The sequence below is a fragment of the Patiria miniata genome, unplaced genomic scaffold (genome assembly GCF_015706575.1).
Source record: "Patiria miniata isolate m_02_andy unplaced genomic scaffold, ASM1570657v1 HiC_scaffold_24, whole genome shotgun sequence".
Taxonomy (NCBI): Eukaryota; Metazoa; Echinodermata; class Asteroidea; order Valvatida; family Asterinidae; genus Patiria; species Patiria miniata.
In genome coordinates, this window is record NW_024037063.1 from 13,492,156 (window position 1) to 13,515,439 (window position 23,284).

Genomic DNA, 23,284 nt, shown 5'->3' on the forward strand with positions numbered 1-23,284 from the left:
AAAGCACGTGGTCTACGATATTGTAGGTACAATGAGTGTACATATCAATACAAGTACCGACCGCTCATGCGTGGTCATATACCACTGCCGTGCCTATATAAACCTACCAACTACCTGTGTCACCTCATTCATAACTGGATCAACGTGAATGATCGCTGTTCGCTTGAAATGACTGGATAAAAAAAAAACAGTTATTGCATTGCACGAGTTCAAATCGTGTACAAAAGTTGGCATTAAGTTATATGTGGTGATTCGGTTAGAGCACACTGTTTAAGAGGATAAGACCTTTTACGGTATTCCGTTCACTTGAAGGACCATTACACACAAGTCTTAACAAAGCACCTCAGGCAAAGTTAGCTTTTTAGCCTGAGCTTTGGACAAACATTGTATCGGAACGGTGACTTTATTGACTGATAAAGGGCACCGTTGAATTATTTAGAGGAGACGTGAGGATTTCCGTGCGGTTGATCCATCGAGCAATTACAGGCCGGCGGGGAGATGACTGCGGCAATGGGTTTGGCGCGGACTTGGTGGTTGGCTGTTGTGCTGGTGTTCTTGGCTTGTACATGCGTCACGAATGTGGCCTTTAGCATTGACGGCTGGCCTTCATTGGCAGGTGAGTACTTGAAGGTTGATTTTTCTTTGTACCAAAACTTTTAGGTTCCAAAAAGTCCCTTGCGTTTGAAGATTGGTGAGGAGTTTTTCCTCGGTATTGCTCCCCATTCACTCGTTCTTTGCACACTGCACTGGAGCTTTACTTCGCAAACATTTTTTTGTCAGTTTTCGAGATTGTCACATAGCACGGTTTGGACTTCTGAAAGCTGTCCAAATATTGATTTGGTTAACCAAGTAGATCTCCCATCGTTTCGCAGTTATTACAATCCCCTTGTGACCATCGCAACGGATTAGCCAGTTTTACGTTAATGCATCAACGATGGAATAAGCTAAGCCGGGGTGACAGTTGAGTATAGCTTTCTTGTCTGGTACTATTACAGGTCACAGAACCCCAGAACTTACGAAGTAAACCACTAATAATTGTTCTTTTTTGCTGGACTAAAGTGAGAGCGCTAGTCATGCTTATCATGTTTATTACATTTTATATGAGCTAGTATATCGGGTACAATAATAATCAGGATAGCGTGAAATTATGAGCATGTCAGGAATGTATGGGGGTAATCTTCGCGGCTCACGCGATACCCAGCGTTTCTCAGTTGAGCATAGTGTAATGCGTAGGTTTTCCTCATCTCAAACGATACATTTGGTCGCATCAGTAGTAAGAATGGCAATATCAACATTATCTCACTTTATCATCCATGTGTTTGATGTTTGATAGTAGTAAAGATGATGGACATGATGTTCAAGATAACTTCCAGACAATACAGTCAACGTTGTATTTGTATCGTTCGATCATAGTTAGGGACAACCGTACATGATTCTTCTCGACTTTGACCTCCATAAAACTCGATAGTCAACTGTAATAAAAAGTTGTGAGTATTAGTTGTGTGGGTAATCTTTATCATATAGTAAATGTTTTGACGCGTGCACCTTGGAAATTATGTGATTTGGAGTTTAATCTCCAACCTATCTACGGGATTGATGGTTTATGAAATTGTGACATTCAGCTGGGGAAGCTCCTTGCTCCTTGATTGGACTGTTGGGTTGGGGGATCCCCAATCACGCAGGCCTACGTGCGTGTACAAACACATGGGTCGCCGCGTGACTTAACCAAATTAAATATTTACAAGATTTGCGGCTCTGTTTAAACCTAGCCTATATAAGCTGGTTTTATGAATCAATATTTTCACCGATTGAATAGAGTGGCATGCTATAAGCCAAGGAACAAAATGCCTCATTAGGAGAACATTCTCAGTCAATAATACCGAATGTGCAGCGCGGCTAGCCATGAAGGGCAGGCGCTTGATTCTACGCGGCAGACACCAACAAAGAGCGGCCTTGAGTCTGTTGAGTCAATAATATACCATTGTCGTGTTTATTTGTCATATATTATAGTCCCATATTCTGTCAACCAAAAAAGAGCCATGTACCTCTAACAAGCATAGCCAGAATTCGTACTTCCCACCACCTGCCAAATACACAGTGAAAAACCTAAACGATGCATGGTGGTTCTGCTCACAGCGTTGGGTGCACGTACAGCATCAGATGTCGAAATATAATCGCGCAGTGGTACTGGTATATTATAGGCCTATTTGACGATCATAAAGCTTTTGTTGGTCCGCAGTATATATGTTAAAAGTACGTTGTATGCAAATACAGAGCATGGATAATTTGCACAGAAGTTTGTGGAGGTAACGAATGTCTAATCAACTGTTAGTTTAAGCTTAGTCATGATGCGAAGTTGCTCATCTTTTTGGACCGACATATTTTAACTTATCTGATATCTTGATTGTAGAGGTTGTGTCGTAAATAGCCGTATCTAAATGCGAGAGTTCATTACAAGTCCATCACAAGTCCCCCAGTCTCAAATTAAGTCACAAGATGATGATGAACTGCTGCAAAAGTATTCCTTAATTGTTGATCCCCTGAACATTGTGAAAGAACGTGTGTTTTAGTTGTGGCCAGGCTTCTGATGGACTTGCGATGGACTGACTATCACTGCATTTTGCAACACGATTTTGCACAGACGTGCCTGCACGTAGTTCTAAATTATCAGGGTCAAATTTATCGCCTAAAAAAATACAAGACGATGTTTGAAATTACCCACACACTTGTTTTATTTGTACGAACTTGAATACTACAGCCTATTATCTGTCACACATGCCATTTTTAATGTCTCAAGAGCACCTGACGGAAATGACGAAGTCCCCCTTCCTGTCATGTCATTTCGAAGACATCATCCTTCTTAGTTCTCCCCATAAGACGCTTGTCATTCAGTGATGGCTTGGGCAAAAGATGTCATGTTATAGTCTTCCCTCTAGAACCACATGAATCATGGACAGCATTACCCATGACCTCGGCGACAGACCCACTCAAAAATCACATATAATAAAATATATAAAATATCAACGTCAGTATCAAATACGCTCATGTGCTTTGAGCTGAATCGACAATCGACACAATATTTTATTTTTGGTAATGAAACCAAGGACTCCTCTTGAGTGCACTATAGGAACTGTAGCTCGCAAACCTGGAAAACTGATTTGAAAAGATAAGACAATAAACAAAAATGTTCAGTTTTAGAGGTGGGAGGAAACACCAGAAGATAATAAATTGAGAGGGAAAACCCACGGCATCAGGTATAAGCACCGGAAACAAAATCAACATGTTGACCTGGGCGGCAGTCAAATCTTTGCTGGGAGAGGTCCTCTGCACCAACCTGACTCCCCAATAAATCAAAAAGTTTAGCTTCGTTGAAAAGGGATAAAGTATAACCAGGTCTAAGTTCTTTTTTTTGTTGGAACCACCAGTCGCGGATGAACGGTGGTGGAGCTGGCTCGGGCGTTAGGGGTCTATACCCACCCATGGGCCGCAGAAATAGGAACCCTTCCGCCCCTGATCGGACTGGCATCTGATGAGAGCCGATCGTATATAAGGATGGAATCAGTCCTTGAAGACGAAAGAGTCTGAATAGTTTGAGTCTTTTTAGAAAACACGCTTGTGAATCGCTACAGACCATTGTGCAGACTATACACCTTTTTTTTTTTTTTTAGTAAAAGCGAATTGAAAATTGAAACATGACATTACTTGTTGGTAAAAAAACAGGAGAAACTCCACCATAATTTTGTCCAGTTAGGGAACCTAGCACTCGCCATACGGGCCGGGTTTCCTACTCATATTCCGTCAGCTACTGAAAAATCTGTGTGGCCAGAATTGAATTGAAAGGGCCAATTCATGGTGTCTAAATCTCCGTTAACTCTTAATCTGATTTAAGTGAAAAATCAATCCATCAGTTGAAAACATCCGGAATAAACTGAGACAGTTCCTTTATTCCATCGAGTGGGGATGGGGTGGGATCGGGAATTGGAGATTTGTTTTTTCATTTTCCGAAAGCGTGATCTTCATGGGTTTGAGAGAATGCGGTAGGAAGGTGTTTCGTACATGCCAAGTTAACAGTTTTATGGAATTTCACATGAAGCTTTATTAGTCACTTGTTGGGGAAAAAGTATAGGCCTAGGTCATTAACCTTTTAGTCGCAGTAAACCTTTACGACTCGTAGGGCTTTGCCAAAAAAAGACAATGGTTTCTGTATCTGTGTGTTATTTCTGCTTGGAGTCACAGAGGAGATTTGTCGATTATTGCTTACATGTCAGACATTTAATCCACACCGCTTTGAGAGATCCTTTACATGTCGTCTGTCGACGATACTCCCATCCGATTACAGAGACCAGTGTCAGTGACAAGCCAGGCGCGATGAGGAGCGATTTTTTCTGACTTTTTGTCCAGCTCTTCAGCTGTATGAGGCATATCACTTGGTAGAGCTTTGCTGTCCGGTCTTAAGTTACGTAGTTGCTGATGAAATTTCGAGTAAAAAAATTGTCTTGAGCCACTCAACAGTGAGAATTAATTGTGGAACGCTAGACTTCAATGTGGCTTTTTTTTTTAACTAATCAAAGTTGCACGGTAAATTTGTTGGGAGTGGTCATTTGTTCCATAATATATACCGGTATAGAATGTAACTGTTAACCACTATCGAGTTACTCAGGGACGTGTGGACCACCTTCGTATAGCATCTCATATTTCTGTGTGTGTGACCTTGTTTGTAGAATTGCAACAACAATAACTGAACCCTCGTTACGAAAAATTATGAGCCAGGCAAGGGAAAAAATGCTGCTTTGTTGTATGCTCGACATGGTCATGAATGATGTTTGATGGTGCGTGCAAACAAGTGCGATGTGCGGCACTGTACAGTGTGTAAAACATGACGATGGAAACTTGGAAAATGGTATCGGTACCGTTCTACACTAGGCCTGGCGGTGATTGCCCAAACTCCAGTTTCGCAAGGCCTTATTTGCATATATGCAAGCGATTGAAAGTGTTTAGATTTTTAAAACAACAATGGTCAGTAGTTTTCTCAAAACGTCCAGTGTTTTTAGCTTGCCTTGTTTTGCCCTCATGCCATATAGTCATGGTGCAAACCTGGGCTCTGGATTCGATCAAACGGTGACAAAATAAGCTGCTTTTCCTCGCAATATCTGGAATGGACAGAGGGCCATTAACTAATTGCACTAACTATCTTAGTTCCAATAATGGTCATCTGTATTCAGGATTACTGTGTCACGTCACCTATAATATAAGACAAGAACCCATGACTCTTACAGCTCGTAGCACGATTACTGTGGGATTGTTGCACATAATTTCAGTTTCGAAATGTCGTCATTCAAGAGTTATTGTGAAACCACCATTTTAGGCAAAGTTGGATTAGGATAATGGGAGTTCAGAGTTCTAAAGTTGTGTTTATCGCAGGCAGTGACGGCCTGGGCAGCACGTCGGTTCTCAAGGTCATTTTCAGTCATTTTTCACTTTTAAAGAGGGCAGTTTTCAATCTCATCGCGAAAGTGAAAGTTTTTATTTTATATTAGATATTAGAATTTGTTGGATGTGAATTGATTTATTGATTGATTGATTGATTAGAAATCTAACAGTTAGGTTACAGTTGATGAGAGACGACTTGGGCTACCGTAGGCCTTGTATATATCCCGTACCAGTTGTTGTCTGGTATGCACATTTGCTATGAAATTATTAAGAATTAAAAAAAACGCCAACGCATGGGAAATGTTCACAGCAGTTGAGGTAGTTCACATCATGCATATACAGCAAGCTGCCCTTCTGTTTACCACTCAGTGTTACTGGGTTTCACACTGTGTTCAATCATCCCCAATAAAAGCAAGTCTGTTGTAAACTTTGGTAGCATTACAAAAAAACTGTGATACAGCTTTGGGATCAGTGATCCTCACCTCGCAATGAACTTGCCCACGTTTACACTGCGCCGTCATGCGGGGAGATTGTTGCTAAATCTCCCGGGGAACATTGTCATACAGACCATGCACGCTCAACTGTTTTTCCCCCTGTTGCAGCTTGTCTCGACGGGAATATTGTGGAAATTGACATCGGCTTAACCCTTGCACATTACAATCAAAATTCTGGATAGCTCACGCAGCGTCGCGTAGATTCCATCCTTTGAAAGATTTACTCCCGTCTTGTTAGTGTCAAACTATAGACGCAGCTGACACTTTTGAGTAGAATTTCTTTTGGGCGACAGTGAAAGGAAATGATTCGGAAGACAGCAATTTATTTCACATGTAGGCCTACAGATATTTGAGCAATAGCCAAAAGGCACCGTTCTCATATCTGGTTGCATCTGGTAGGAAATACATGTATATTTGAAATACATGTAAATACATGTTAACGACTTTATTTTTTTTTTACCACCTTCTAGAAAGTATCGTAGAATATATTAAGCTGCCTTTCATTTACGGTAATCCTACTGCAGCTGTGTCCTCAGTTAGTTGGAGTTAGCGTTATAAAGTCAACATATTTGTGGTTTAGGGTAACCAACAACCTCAAAGTATCCCCCCTCCCCTCCGAGAGGATATATTTGCTTTGTGGTTTAACGCAATTCTAAAAGCTGCCGCGCTGTCACGCTCAGTTACTCATCAAACTATCAAAGGACCATACAAAATGGTCTGGGCATGTAATACCTGTACAACGTTCACAGTACCCTTTTCTTTACTTTCAGGGGGGGGGGGGGGGTAACACACTGAGTATACAGTGTTTATGTCGGTGAAGGGCAAAACCTATTATTGAATTTACATCATCCGATTCAAATTTCATCTTTTGAATAGTTTCACAATACCTGTCTAGATTTTGAACAAGTAACTTTGATGGAAATGCATAACGATTAATCATCTTTTTTTTTTTACAAAATACCCAAAGACTTGTGTAAAATTCCCACAAATACTGGTTCAAATATATTCCCGAGGCGGAAAAACGTTGATTGATATTGGGGACTAGAGGTTATTTTTTATACAATATTTGCAGTGGATTCTGTTGTCAATTGACGGCGGCTTCTGATTTTTTTTTTTTTTTTACAAAGGTAAGGCCCACTCCTTTTCAGTAGCACTGACAGCAGTTGCTACTAGTACTAATACATTTGGAGCTGTGCCCGGGTAGGCCTAAACGTATAGGATGCGGAGAATAAGAACTAAAGATCAGCATAGAAAATAGAGATTGAATAAGGAGATACACCATATATGCCAGTTGCATGGTGACTGACTGAATCAGTCACAAAGGCAACAAAAATATCCATTCTCAGTAAGTAATCCGATTGCTTTTGGTTGCTTAGTTGGGAAGTATATGGACTTTTTAAAAGCAGAAAAGACAGTTTTTTTAGATCGCTGTATTAAACCGCGGAGAATACAAGCTAAAATGTCTTTGAATCCTCATCACTATACAGCTAACCAAGTTGTTAATATTTTCTCAAGCGAAGTACAATCAATCATTGCACGTTTTTCAGACTTCCGTGAGTTTCGCAGCTGCAAAATGATTTGTTTGGGAACATTAAAAACCAGTCTTTCAGAGGTGTAACGGAATAAAAAATTAATGTGCTTCAATTGGCCACGCCTACACAACTAAGTGCCGCATATGTTGCTGCTCTGTGTTTTTCTGGGCGCATTTATAGTCTTAGCTACAAAAGCCTCCAAGCTCTGCGATTGTTGTTGTTGTGTTTTTTTTAGAAATGTCTGCGCAATGCGATGGATGAAGCTAATGTTTTCAGTCGCTCCATAAATTATATCAAAGCGTTTGTGGCGACATACAATTTCTTCAAGTATGCAAGTTCAGAACACCGGCCGACAATAATGGCACGTAGCCGCCATAATCCTCGTATAATCGAAGGCCGTTCATTGGAACTTGCACCGGAAAATCAATAAATAATAGTGAACCAGATTTTCCGGAGAGTTTTAAATACGAAATAACTGATATTGGGGATGGGGTAGTCACGTACCTGAGACGGATAATGTTTTTGGCGGGAACACATCCTCCACAGATTTGCCTAGAATTTTAATTGAGTGTAGGATAACTTCTCATGATGTCATACCAACAAAATAGCATTTGTTTTTCTCAAATCCGGTCCAGCATTTTCACCTACAGCCTACGGCTTTTATATCATAATACGTTTGAAATGAAAGTAATACAAGCAGTGGTTTATAGCTTATGAATACATTTTACATGGAATCCCCAAAGCTTAATGATTCAATTGTTTTCACACATGCAAAAGAGTGGAACATTAAAAAAGGGTTTTTTTTGGACAAGGACTCAGCCAAGTGAAGCATGACTTTGTACACCATCATTCCTAGTATTTGTAAACTACGACCCATGGCCAATATTAGGAGTTGTCCCTGTGAGATTTGAACCGAGGTCATGAGACAAGTTTCATACTTGAAATTCCTGTAAGTGATCCATTATTTCCGTTGTTTCACGTGAGCTTGCTTGTGTCTTGAGATGGAAGCCATATACTAAGAAATGTCCGAATGCAGTCAAGATAAATGATGGTTTCTGTAAGGACATCTGAAACGTCTTATAGCTTTAGGGCGAAAGGTGCACAAATAAACAAAATATAATTCAGGCTGAAAATATGTTTGGTTTCGGGCACTTTGGGTAAAAATACCTCAACCACCAGGGGGGAATCAAGCTGCGTTTTCACACAAACACTACCGTAGAGCTAAATTTGATATGTGCATCTGAATTCTTGATGTATTTGTGCGGGGTGCTAACGAAGGCCAGGTCAGGCGCGCGGGATGTAATTCATAAAGGGAAACAATTCTGTTCAACCGATCACTTTCATGAAGCATTTTCAGGTTTGTGGCTGTGACGCTATAGGGATGCACCCCTGTATTCGAATTCCCATAGACACCATTGCTAAACGCCCATACTTCAAAATTAAAAAACAAAACAACTCAGAATTCTCACAGGTATTAGCTGCAAAGAAAAATGATGATCGACATGTCATCTTTCATTTTCTTCTCATTTTTTCGTGGGTTGAACATTGACGTTTCGAGAAATTTTCACCCAAAGAAGACGACCCCTATTTTCCCATAAGCGGAAAAGTAGCCATCTTGAAAACGATCACTCCACAACATGGCAAAATAACGCTACTTTCGAGTCCAATTGCATTCAAAATACTCAGAATTGGAAGCCCCAAGCCCGGGCTAGAGGTTCATTGCCATATATCTTCATTTCCCCAATTTTATGGCTCTCAGAACTCTCTAATATAGAATATATTTGAGGATATAACTTTGATTCATGAGCTCGGCAGATGGGTTTTGGCCTATACAGGTGTGTGAACCCATAGCAGACTTAGATTATGGCGGTTGTTTCTCATTGTCTTTGTTTCTAATCATTGGCATATACGTGATGCGTGACATTGACAGGCAGGGGTCCAGACCGAACATCAATACCCCTGACACTGTTTGGATAAATTCTGGGTGGTATCTAGAACCACACGTCCCATGTTCAAGGGTCGTGTTGGGACCTTATCCCGATTAAAGTTAAGCCTGATGGTTGTAAAAATGTTGATATTTCAAGTAAACGTTCAGCAGCCGGCAGTATGCGTGATGTGATGCTATGTTGTGACACCCATTACATGTTGGTCCCAAGGACTGGGAAAAACTGCGTCTGTCAATTTAATGCTTATCGATTAGTGCTTATCATTCCATGATTGCCCATTGTGAAAAATTCATTGAATCACCTATTTCACGAGATCAATCAATCTTTCTTATTTTAACTTAGAAGTCTTGTTAAAGCTTCTAAACGTTGCACTACTTCAAATAATGCGGTGTGTCATCACCAACAGAGGGCGGTGTTCATTAATAGCAATTTCGGGCAGACAACAATTCCCTGATGCATTTCAAGGTCCGGTTAAAAAAGAGCGTCGGAAAGCGCCTGCTAGGCCTAAGTGTTTCAAAGCTTGGCAAACAGAATTAAAAACTGTCACATTAAAAGTTCTGTATTCAAATGGTCAGAATATTTGGGAGTTTACATTTGTTTAAGTCCGTCATATTATAGTAGACTCTATTTTAAAAGAAATTGAGATGATTGAGATCCATAGATAGCGTTATCGCAAATCAAATTTTTAACCATATTTTGAAACTGTTATTCCTAAAAGGTACCTCAATTTTCCGTTCTTTTTTGTAAGTAAAATTCAAACGTATGAAATATGGTAACACTCCATAGGGCGACTAAGGCTCGTCGATGGCACCACTGATATGGAGGGCGTGGTCGAAACCTTCATCTATGATGAATGGAGGATGGTGTGTGGTCAAAACTGGACAAAGGAGGCTGCGCACATGGTATGCCGACAGCTTGGACATATCGGCGGGGCGGTGGAAGCGCGAACCCAACCCACACCCGAGGCTTTGCTTTCAGAGCCGGTCCTTGTGGATCTGGTGGCTTGCGTTGGGAGAGAAGGGGAGAATACGGAGTGCGATGACTACGTGTCGTCCGGAGATGACTGGTGTAACCCGTTCGAGGTTGCCTGGGTCAGATGCGCCTCTGAAACCACTGAGCTCTTCCCATTGAAGCAAGGTGATCATGCATCCGAGAAGCTGTATGCTGGCATGATGCATGATTTAGCATCCATGTTAAATTCTTTTATTTTGCTTATTAACAAAAGCTTTGCCGTGGTCTACTTCCACGCACGTGTGTATAATATGACATAGCTGCAGCTGTATCAAAAATAAACACCTTGCTCGTCTCCAAGGGGGACCGCTAACCTTTCGACTTTGAAACACGCTTTGAAACACAGTAGCGGAATAGTGCAGATGTGCATGTAAAACTAGAACTTTATGGCAGGCCGTCAAAACATGGACATTATTCAACATGATATATGGCCAAAGCGGCCCGCCAAAGTGTAATAACTTAGCTCTGGAGCTACATTATCAACTCAGTTATTAATTGACTCCATGGTTAGATCATGGATGAATGCTGCTTACATAGTGCTTTAGCCAAATATGTTTCCTTTTGATGCGCTCACTAATGCTAACCGAAGTGTCCAGTGCCGGTCACACCATACTTGTCCAAAGAGGCCCTGGACGCTCAGAAAGTTTGAAACGATTGTATTAAGAAGTTGTCATAATCAACAATCTTTTCGTTTGGACAGACCAGACACAGTTCATGGCCTTTTTGAGCGATTCTCTGAAGCTCAAGTTGTTCAGAAGGGCTCTTTAATTCTGCATTGCTGATTGGATGGATGCTGAGTAAGATACACAGGAATACGCAACATTCAAGGGCACATAATGCAGCAGGCGGAGGGAAAGTAGCAGCTCAGACATACACAGTCTATCTGCTCTGATCTGAGATAGACACTAGAAGGGAAGTTATTTTGGAAGTTCCCCGCTGTCCTGTGCATCTTAATATATCCCGGCTGCTCAACTGTAACTCACTACACACATTAAACTGATGAAGCTGCATAGTGAAGGATTAATCGGGAAGTTGGGATAATTCCAAGTTCATGGACCGTGTAGCCGTCACTTCTATTACGGGAAATTGCCATTATGTATCATCACCACATTAAATACTTGATGTAGATAAGAGTAAATAACGATATGTAGCCTACACCTTGCTTGCTTTTTACTGCATGTTTAAGACACTCTCCTTAAACGGCATGCCCATATATTGTTGCATGAATAAAATTCTATTATTCTTCAGCTTGCCAATCCTGCTTGAAGTTTTTGTAAAATAATTATTGGACAATGGTAAACACAACTTAAACGCTTTAAATACGAAAATGACTTCAAAACGGCACAACTGTGTCTCATTTTGTCACTGACACTAATTATTCATAATTGCTAATGAGACTTTGCCGTTGCTGCTCCAGGTCGTGGTATGTACAGAATGTCAGTACGAAATCTCTTTTGTTTATAATATAGCAGTAAACACCCAGATACTCTTTGAGGCAGTTGTTATACCAGTTTAATAGATGTTCCATAATCACACAGCGCTATTTTATAGATCACGCCATTTATCCATTGGTATTACTTTCTAACCAGCATTTATTTTATGTAATAATACCATAAAGGCTTGTCAAGGGCATAATGATGGATGAATGATGACGTGTGCTTCCCATACCGGCAGACAACTTGACCGGGTTGGGGCAGTATGAGGGACGGACCGCAAAGGAACTTAGCCTGGGCAGACTCATCGGGTGGGACACCCTTGCTAATAATATGAACTTTTGTCAGGGGTAACTCTGGAACTGACTTGACTAGTGTGACTAATCATCTCCGCTTTATACGTGCCACGTAAGCTTACGCTCGCTGTGCTTTGGCTGTCCGAGTTGATCGATAGTCAGGCAAGCCTCACTCACGTTCATGTGCCAGTCTCTAGTGACGTTTACTTAAGAGTTGCAAACTTCCAACGGCCCAACTTCTTCATGAATTAAGTAACGTCACTCTAAGCTTATTTGCATAACCGAGCTGCTGTGTGTTTTGTCAATTGTTTCATTGACGCAGTGAAAGGCACCAACTTCAAAATGTTGATTCCAGGGTTTTCCCGAGTGCCCGATGCGAGTGGCCCGGCGCAGCCATCTTGCTTGGAACGATCCGAGCTGATGCCTGGCCATAGCATGGACAAGCTCATCCCGTTCTTAGTTTACATCTACTGTGTTCGTTTTACAGCTCTCAACATGGGCTCGGAGCAGGCGAGTGGAGTCAAGCCGATTGCTACCGATGTCAGCGATGGGAGCGTGACCCTCGATTGGTCGGACTGGTACCGGGAGATTGACGGCGAGAGTCTCTTTCTCGTTCGCTTCATTATCAAGTATCGTATCGCCGATAACGATGCTACCATGCAGTACGAGATAGCGGCTGAACCCCGTAACTATGAGACTCGCCATACCGTTACTGGCTTGAAGGAGAGGACCAGGTACGAATTCATCGTAGAGGGAGTCAGGCTTGGACTAGAAGGTGAGGAGGTTGGGCCTACTACACAACCTCTGGTTGTCATCACGCCATGTGGGGGTAAGTTATAAGGCAAACTACTCGAAATGTTTAGCTACACAATTAAATGCTTCGTTAATGAGTGAACTATCTTTCTAATTTCTTATGGTCGCTATTTTGGCTGCCCCATAACCTGCATTAAAACGAACTTATACTTAAGAACGGCCAATTAAGTCAAACAGAAATCAGTGGTTGAGAAATGTTATGAAATTATTCCAGTGGCATTTTGAGAGTCACAGTATAGCCTAGATCTAGAATTGCCTTTGCCCCCTTAAAGTAGGAAAACCATTGTCACCCGGTGAGAAAAGTGCAGTGAAAAGTGACAATAAACAGACGCTGCATAGACATAGGTCTAATCCATTTTTCCGGCAGTGGAAAGGACTGCCCTCAGCATCTCCAAAAATCAGGACGCCGAAGGGTACAGGGCCAGACAAGCTAGTGCTACAATGCATGCTATGCACTCCAAGTTATTGAACAGTTTCCAAATCAACACAAAGGACGAATAAACGTTTTTATTTCACGTGTACTTATTTTCTTCGAGAAAACGACATTTTCAGGGAGAGGAAAAAAAGATTTAGTTTTGCAAAGTGTTTAAAGGAGCCCATATTTCATATCTGTTATCAATTACTCTATAGCATGCACTTTTCGTCGCGTTAAGGGCTCAAGCCAGAGGATGACAATAATCCCCTTTAAACTAGATAAGGAAATGACAGACTTCCTTTGGCAATCCCACAGCTCCGTCTCAGGTCAGCAATGCTGTCGTGTGGCCTCAGAACGGCACAGGGAAGGTGTTGAAGCTGTCCTGGGGACGCCCCGATGACCCAGACTGTTCCCCGAGCTCTTACATTGTCGAATTCAGGCAGCTGAGCCTGGGGCAGTGCGAGCGGGAAGCCCAGGTACTAGACAGCACCTCGTTGGCAGGCAGCACCGAGCTCACGCAGTTCACCATAGGCGGCCTGCAGCCACACTCAACCTACACGGTGTACGTCACGTCACGCAATCGGTACGGGATCAGCCAAGCGTGGCGACACAATGTCACCACTAACGAGGAAGGTAAGGAAAAGTGGAAAGTTCAACCATAATATTTCACTGGGTATGTTTTTGCATTGAACTGCATGTTGCCCAAAGTCATAATTTGCATCCATAAAATGACCTCTGGTGTTAATTTTGACCAATTATTTACCCTTCACACTTTGACCCTAGTTCCTAATTAGATTTACATGGTGGATTAAAAGTGATCCCTCATAAAGAACCTTAAGCCCGGCCTAAGCCCCGGCACTTGAAAAGCGTTACTGATAACAAGTGAGTGTCCAAACAAAAATATAATGAAAGGACAAGCAAACACAATTGATCAACATCTCTAAGATTCAAAACAACCAACTCAGAAAACCACGAGAGGGAGAGTTAGGGATGTTGAATTACAGCTATATGTATATACAGGAAAGGTGAATCATCTCGAGACATGTGGGGCCAGACGGTGGGAATTTTGAGGCAGGAGAAATTCTTGTTCTTCGCCAGAATAATTATAGTCTTAAGCCATAGTTGAAGACGGTGTATAACTCGACAAAGTGCTATTAATAAATTATTTAATCCGACCACTATCCGTCGCAGTCTTTAAAATGTTGCTTCCCACATATGCGCAGTCAAGACTTACGGCGCCCAGATATTGGTAGACAACCTAAAGACCTAAACAACAAGATACATGATAACACTTGTATCGCAGAACTTTCCCCCAATTTCCCCTCGTGTCAAAACTATATTTAAACCATACCACCCATTAGGGTTCTCACCTTAAAAAACCCTTGAGAATGCACATGAAACATTTAAAGCGAATATAATAAAAGAGAGTTAATATATCAACCGTTCTCAATTTGAATACACGCGGTACGATTTCGAATAACTTCACGTATAGGCCTATTTGCCAGTTCGAGTTCATTGTCTGATCACAATAATATACTTATGCGCATTCAATCGATCATATCGAACATTAAGGAAATACCAGACGAAAAATGCTCGTAATTTTTCATGCCATGAAATATAACAATGTCATATTAACGCTACATAGATGGTGAGTGTCGCCTGGCGGGGTTGTTCTGAGAAGCCTATAGTCTGGGTTAGGGTGAAGAAACTTTCAAATTGTCTATTCAAAGTGTTCCAACTTGGGTGCTAAGCTTTGTTTGTCATCTAACCGAAATTGACCCGCTAGTTTCTTGGGATATGCCGGGAGAATTTTTGCCCTTGAGCCCAAATCAAAATGGGTTAATGGAAGCGGATAACTTCAAAGATGTTGTTCTAGGTTTACTGGGAACCCACGGGAAAATCGTTCAAAGTTTGACGATTTTTTTGGTACCCGAGCCAGTACGTGTTAAGCATTTTTTTTAAAGTGTGACTGACGCCACCTCGGTATCAAATCAAGGTCGAAAAACATTTCCTGTTTCGTTAGAAATCCCTCATTGCAAAGCCAAGTTGATATCCTTTGTTTCCTGGATATATGTCATTAGAGTAAAAGACGAGTAACAGAAACCATACACATTGCTCAGTAAAGCGAGAAACACATTTCATTCCTGCCAGAAAATAAGGGAGCCAAAATTGACGTAAGATAAGGTCCGCCATATCAGGTAATAAATAATTATCTAGATTCGGTTGACTTGAATTTGGATACCAACTGGGTATACACAAAATAGTATCATAAACCTTTACTTGTGACATAGTGGTGTGCCATTTGCAGTCACGTTTAATGATCAATAAACCACACCAAACCCAGTGGAATAGGTCTAACGCCCTGGGTTCACTCACCGTAATTGGATAATGAAGCCTTTGAGACCCTGCACTGTGGGGTTCGGAGCAAAGGCTAATGGTTGACGAGTTCAACTACATCACACTCGATATAAAGACTTTCCCATATCGTCCGGTCAGTCATAAAGTATCACATAAAATTGTTTACGGACGAAGCCTTTCAAGTATCGCGCTATTCACCACAGGTTCAAGGAAATTGTCACATGTCAAGTGAATATAATTCAGTTAATATTGAACGTCTTCAACTAAAAGCTTAGATGCAGTGTTGTAACCAAGACACGAGTCAAGTCAAGTCACAAGTTAAAGTTTCACAAGTCAACTTAGTCAAGTCAAGTCGCAAACCATTTTTTCCGTTTTCAAGTCGAGTCAAGTCACACTGCTAAGAAGCAATTAAAACTAATGAGGTCCCTCCCAAATCTTCAGTTTCCCTACATACGGTACAAAAACATTCGTATCCCTCAAAACTTTTTGTTTCTTCTAAATATCCCATTTGTATAATCACAGATCAATTGAATGAATAAAAACCCAGTAGATTGAACATGATCGGCTCACACATTCTTATAGCACAAAATATGACAAATTGACAAGGAGGATTTTGCATTTACAAATTCATTCAATAGGCCGATTGAAGCTTTGAACTAAACATTGCGGAACGAACAGGGTATATGTTTAGCAGCTTGAACTTGTTCAAAAGTTGCTAAGTATAGCAATTTGAGTTTATTATCAATCAAGTTTATAATCAGACCAATAAAAGGGATGCTTGAGTCGCTCAATGACGATCACTTCGAACTTGAGACGTATAGGCTTACTTATAGCTCCATGCTCCGACTAGAAACTGATTTGAATGAATTGCTTGTACACCCACAGTGCCTTCTGCAGCGCCAACTGGCCTACAATCCAAGTATGTGGACGGGACCAAGCTGCGTGTCTCGTGGGACCCCGTCCCGTGTGGACATCGAGGTGGCATCATCACCGGCTATACCTACATACTCCTGGACGTGACAACGGATCAAGTCAGCTACAGTGATCATACCAGTGACACCAACGTAGTTCTGCCTGAGTCACGTGCCCTCAGACGCTACAAGTTTCTGGTGGCCGCCAACACCGCGGTGGGCCGTGGGCCGTATGCTGCCTTCTCGGTGGATGCCCAACCAAAAATCCTAGACAGTAAGTTACCACAAATATGACATTATTGCTGGTTGCAAAGGACCAGCCTTTCCAAATTGACTCCTCTCTGTCATTTGTGACTTAATACCCTGGTCTGGAAGCTTTATGAGGCTTGCCTTTTCAGGTAGGGGTGATGAAGAAACTACACACATGTGCATGCATGGGTAATTAGTCTAGTCTTCAAGCAAATGGCGAAAGTGGATTATGATGAAACTGTTTGTGGTCTCACGTTTGAGATTCCAACGAATTTAAACTCATGAAGAGAAAACAAATCAAAACAATCATCTCACACTGCGTCTCTTTTACTAGTCGTATGACGAAAATTATAGAGTCGATTTCGTGATGCTGCTAAGTACACAAATTATTGTGCTTAGCACGGGGGATTCATGCATGCGTGGGACGCCCATTGCCTGTGACTGGACTCTGATGGCTGACTGTAACATGCTTAGAAAGAAAATCAAAAACTGCTGCTGAGTATATATTCTCTGCTAGTCGGCTGTACGATGTTAGATCCTGCCAGAGCCCAATTTCATGGCGCTGTTTTAGCACCCGATTTTCTGCTAACAGAGCCTCTGTCTACCTCATAGAGATCGTAAGCAGTGAGCGCAGCAAAAAGCACTCTTACAACAGAGGAAAAAGTTACTTAAAAATTGGTGACTATAGAAATCTCCATGTGCCCGCAACCGTTAGCACATTCAACAACATTAAACATAAAAAGTGCTTAAAGTTAGTACACTTATTTTCTGCTTAGTTTGTGCAACTTTTCTGCTGAGTGTTAGGCAGCACCAAGACATTTGGGCTGGTCTGATTGATAAACATAAACATGCATGAGACGGCAAAATGTCGCCAAAATAGGATTTTCTCAATAATAGGACTTTCAAAGATTTAAACCTCACTCTCATTCGAGAGAAAATTCCTTTCATCCGAGTGAACTTGGGACAAGACGGTTTAGAGTTTTCACTCTCGAGTTTTCACTGGGGCAATTCGTTTATTACCCCAGTACATCAATCGAAAACTAGAGTGATTTTCACTCTTATTCGTCTTGTCCCTAAAGTTGTACTCTTTATGGGATGCTTTGCAATATCAGAAGTTACGCGATATCGAAAATATAATGGCTCGAAACTGCCGCCACCTCCCACCTCTTGGGGTAATTCTCTTAATTTACTCTCAAAGGGGTGTCATTCAGTTGTGGTAACAGGCACTGAGTTTGACGCTTACGTCCTCTTTCTTGGAAAGATAAAACGTCAAGTTGGGGTCAACTTATGGTCGATATTGACCTTTTAGCAACCGAAGCAAACTTGAAGAAGAAAAAAAGAGGCTGATTCTTTTCCACCAGCCTTCTCCCTTGGGTTTTATGCAACTATAGTATAGGTACATGACTAAAGCTGACTTTGTCAGTAAATCATGATGACAAATATGCACGTTGTAATACCGTATAAGACATGTTCTACACGCTGAGCTAATTCTGCGCGGTGCTGCCCCGCCAAACTCAATTAATTTGATTGTTTAAACTTTGGTCCGGCCTAGCAGGGCGCTTAGAACCATTTGAGTTCGGCACGGCAGTAGCACGGCGTTTATAACAGGCCTAGTAAGGAGTGTTTCATCTTAATAATGGGCATCTAGGCCTAATGAACATTTCAAGCGAACATCGCCGCCTCCTGAAGCAAACAAGGCAATCCTAGTAAAGCCTGAAGCTTTTTATTCATGCATCCGGTGTACACAGTGGGCCAGAGTTTGCCCATCCTTGGGCGTTACAGGGTAATCCTATATGATAGCACTGCCCGGCTTTAAAGTGACAGTGAGCAAGTCAGTCAGTCAGTCAGTGAGGATAGGCACAGAGGACACAGGGCTGGCCCTCTGGGACCAGCAAATATCACTCAATAATGAAGTTGTCCCACTTCAAATATAAATACCCAAAGAAATGACCAATCTAGGTCAACTTATTACAGCTTGCTCATTTTTGTTTTATTGTTGGCTGAGGAATTAGGCCTCTGTCTGAATCACTGCTGAACAGGTGTGAGATGAGACGGTGAAATTGATTAATGCATGTGCAGATATTGTGTGTCAAGTAAGCTATCAAATATTACAGCACGCAGGAAATGTACCAAATCTAAACGGGAAGCTGAATCAGCTTTACATGAGTCTCTCATCAATTGCACGCGAAAAGATGGTTGTTTACAAGTATCTACCGTTTTGAGGGACCTTTATGTTGCACAGAATATAAACATTTTCTCATAATCGTTTCATCGATATTGAAATGGGAATTTCCCTAAATTCAATCGACCTTGTATATGAACATTGGAACTTAATTGTAGACATTTTACACGGGTTTATCTTGAAAATGGAAGTTTATAAATACAATTAAAATAGTTTTCGTGGGAAAAAAAGTTCTGTCCAGATGGTTATCTCGTTTGTCCAGAAAAATATCTTTAAAAATGTTTTTCTCAGAGGTTGTTTTAATTCCCAGGTCTTTAAAAGTGTACCAACTCGCTTCAAATTCAGGTTGCAGGATGTCCGTTTTGAGAACACGCTGCACCAAGAAAAAAGTTTGAAAACTTAAAATATCATCCAAATTGCAATCCTTACAATGCCTTTTGCCTTTTGTTGACGTCTGGTGTTTCTTTATATTTTTCAGTCTGCGGGCGCCCCGCTCCATATGACGCAAGCAGAGACATCGTACAGAAGATCTCAACTGGCACAGATGCCCGCAAGGGTTCAGCCCCTTGGCTTGCACAGCTCTGGTACGTCGACAAGGGAACCCTCTTCTGCCATGGCTCTATCCTGGACAATCGCTGGATCCTGACTGCTGCTCACTGCATCCGTGCTCGGAATGCCACCAAAAATGACATCATGATCCGTCTGGGCGATCACGACAAGAGCTTACCGGAGATGGAAGAGCAGGTCTACCGCGTGGAGGACATCAAGGTGCATCGTTCATTCAGTACCAAATTGTTTGATGCCGATGTGGCTCTCGTCAAACTTACACAGGCCATCCAATTCACGGACTATGTGAAACCAATCTGCTTACCCGTCAAACCGCTGTCCAAGTCCATGCTAAGGCCTGGCACCTACGGGACGGTATCAGGCTGGGGGAAGGTGTCTAGTCATGACGAGAACTATCCTCGTCACCTCAAGAGAGTCACTCTCCCTGTTCAAGACCAGGTGGTATGTCGTCGTTCCACGCATTTTGAGGTCACCCCAAACATGTTTTGCGCTGGTTACAGTGCTGCTAATAGGGGAGACTCGTGTGAAGGGGACAGCGGGGCCCCGTTTGCTGTCCAGCACATGAACACTGACAGATGGTACATACTGGGAGTGGTCAGTTGGGGGGAGGGGTGTGACAGGAAGGACAAATATGGCTTCTATGTACGCCTCCATAGATACACAGCTTGGATTCGTAAACAAACAGGAATTAAACTGAGCTAGCGACGGAGTATTTTCGGTATTTTATTGTGATCTATGCAATTTTTTTAAACTCTCTTCAAGATATTCCGAAATATATAACTTCCAAATCTGGCCTAATATTTACTTTTTATTTAATGCTAAATTAATAAAAGCGCAGCAGCTGCGTCGCACTGTAGTTTCAAATAGATTGACAATACGCTTCATAAATAACAGTGTACAATAACCTCGCGCCCGAATCCTCACCTTTTCGCCCCATTGTTTAAAACGATTTTAAAGTATTTAATTTATTTAAGAGAAAGCACTGATATTGTCGATACATGTATATACCCCAAAGGGGACAGTTTTTCGTTTTATGGTGCTTTGATGCCTGAAGATAGAAGAAAAACCTGGTATATATACGAAAGCTCGCGTCTATACTTAAAACCATTTTTAATTGCGAAAGTTTGTCATTCGTGTTTATCATCAGGAAGTATTCGAAGCAGAAACTGCAAGTAGAATGACCCTGATTTAGGGCCTTATTAAGTAATGTTGATGACCGAAACAGCAAGCCAAAAAGCTCAACTATATATATGGAACACGCATAATGAGAGTGATGGAACATTTTTTAGTCAATTTCGTCGCCTTTAGGTCTATAAAGTATTGAATATTCTTGATCACAGTTTAGCTGTGAATTCCAACTGATCTTACCATGTTTACCGAAACAATGATTAACGCGAGGAAGTTATAGTTCTAACACACGTGACCAACAACATACCAACATCACTACGTCTTTTATCATTATGGAAGCATTTGCATCTTTGTGTACATTCAGATTTTTCGAGCATGATTATTGCAATCTGACCTTTTGTACATTGTCTTCAACTGTCTACATATTTTGTATTATGCAGAACATGCCATTATTTACCGCCACTGGATATAACTTGACGCTCAAAGTTAGTCTATGGAATAGCCGATTGCACAACAAGCGCCTATATTGCGATAGGCCTATGCGTGCAGATTCAGCCATCAATTTGCAAAACAAGTCTGCACCTGGACCTCCAGATTCTGACCATTCAGTGGGTGCCTATATACGGGTTTCGATAACCCGTTGTTATATTATAAAAACATGGCAGCCAAAACTTATTGACCAGTCAACAGCTTAGGCCGAATTTCTGCTCGAAACGACGTCACAACTTCTGAAGACTTGCACACTTTATGCCGATTGGCTGGTGCACTTGCACACTTTATGGTGCATGCACACATTATATCAGACGTTGTTGGGAAGCTTGCAATGCGGGCTCCGTTTAACAACGGGTGATACTCAGCCTACTTCAAGCCAGCATTTTGAGTGAAACAAAAATATTGTATTTGGTGTTATCCCGCCTTGTAGTTGACCCACAGGATAAAGCGACAACTGGTCCAAATAGTGCAACTTAGCTTACCTTTGGATTAACTTAGAAGCTTGAGTGGTTACCAAAAATAGCGGAGGGGTAAAGAGGTTACCTAAAATGTTATCGTTGTATTTGGGTGTTTTCCTAGTTTGCTGTTGTAACAGAGTAGATATTCCATTTACATTCCTCAGTCAAGATTTCAAGGAAAAACAATCGGTTACAAGAAGCTTAACTTTACCCGTTGATAGAGTAATGGAGTTAATGGAGTGGCTTCCCTTTGTTAGTACTGGATGTCGAGGATCTTGTGTTATGTCGAACTTAGTTATTTCTTGCCAGTTGAACTTTTTTTTTTTAATATGGAAGTGTCTTATAAATATCATGTCTTCGTATAGGTGAGGTAAACTGTGTAAAACTAAATTTACTTACTTAAATTGATCGGCTTAGAAAATGCAACTCAACTACCGTCACTTTGTTAGCTGTTATGCAATCTGTATGGTATTGGCTTTTCCCAAACGTATATGTTAAAGAGTATCTCTATTAATGTTATTCACTTATTTTTGGAATTCTGTATAGGCCTACTTGCGTGTTTATTGTTGCCCGTATAAGAGTGTACACGTACACGAAATGTCATGTATCTTCGTTTGAAGAGTTATGAGTTAAGCGTTTGTAAGCGCTGTCCGTAGTTACATTGTTATCCTTGGTATTTATATTTCTGTGGGCATTTCGGTGACAATTCTACATGTGAGAATGATGTCAAGTTAGAAGTGTATTGCGGTGCTTGGTGTGGCAACCATACAAGGCCCCAACTTCCTTATCTCCAGCGAATGATTACTGGATTATATTATGTTATAAAGACAATCAGACACATGCTGATTGTAACTTAAAGCTATACATCAGTATCAGTCCGATATTCATACTACCCTATAAAACAGTTTAATCTGTGTTGAAGTCATATAGATGATTCTCGTTAATCAGAGATTTGTGTTTGACGTTGTCATCTTTTATCTAATGCAGCGATGCATGGTGACATTACATTCAAAGAAAGTGCAATACGTTTTCTGCTGCTAGCAAAACAGAGAGCAGAAAAACTGTCATCTTTACCTTTTTTTTTTTAAGAAGTAACTGATAGTCCTCAACACTCAAATTCCATTGTTTAAATTGTATAATAGCGCGTATTCGGTGTATTTATTTGCAGTGCTAGGCTGTTAAAACAAATGGTAATTTAAACTTTTAAATTCGCTGTTTTTCAAACAGACACAAACGTGACAATAGCGCTAAAGGCTTGTAGACCGTCGTTTCGATTTTGTCTTAAAATATTAAATGTAACTTAACGTCAATGTTAAAAGAAAATATTGAAATAGCCGCTTCTATATTTACACTTTATCCAACTATATTTGTGTGTATATAGTGTATATATTATGCAATTTATAATTTATTTTGTGCACGTTAATTATTAGCTCAGTAATATTTTTGGTGTCAAAGACATCACGGTTTTTCTCCCGGAAGAAATAAAATCTCACCTTCAAACTTTGATACAAAAATAACGTATTTAATGAAATTTGTCGTTATTTTTTTGTGGTCCTTTATATTTGGAAT

At 41.0% G+C, this 23,284-nt stretch overlaps 1 protein-coding gene across 2 annotated transcripts; it reads left to right on the forward strand.

Moving 5' to 3' along the window:
• Positions 1 to 59: 59 nt before the first annotated feature.
• On the forward strand, positions 60 to 23,071 carry LOC119732542 (mannan-binding lectin serine protease 1-like). 2 transcript variants are annotated; one of them, XM_038206100.1, is made up of 6 exons: positions 60 to 616; positions 10,189 to 10,539; positions 12,630 to 12,971; positions 13,686 to 14,003; positions 16,614 to 16,913; positions 19,549 to 23,071. In XM_038206100.1, the coding sequence occupies exons 1-6, from the start codon at positions 499 to 501 to the stop codon at positions 20,337 to 20,339; spliced, it is 2,220 nt and encodes a 739-aa protein (XP_038062028.1). In that variant the 5' UTR covers positions 60 to 498; the 3' UTR covers positions 20,340 to 23,071. The 2 variants fall into 2 exon arrangements, with proteins under 2 accessions (XP_038062028.1, XP_038062029.1); XM_038206101.1 differs by lacking the exon at positions 10,189 to 10,539.
• Positions 23,072 to 23,284: the final 213 nt, after the last annotated feature.

Bases quoted from the DNA above. Each gene is read 5' to 3' on its own strand.
- LOC119732542 (XM_038206100.1), top strand. From the start codon at position 499: ATGACTGCGGCAATGGGTTTGGCGCGGACTTGGTGGTTGGCTGTTGTG. The intron at 617-10,188 runs GTGAGTACTTGA...AACACTCCATAG, and splicing joins CGGCTGGCCTTCATTGGCAG to GGCGACTAAGGCTCGTCGAT. The intron at 14,004-16,613 runs GTAAGGAAAAGT...GTACACCCACAG, and splicing joins TGTCACCACTAACGAGGAAG to TGCCTTCTGCAGCGCCAACT.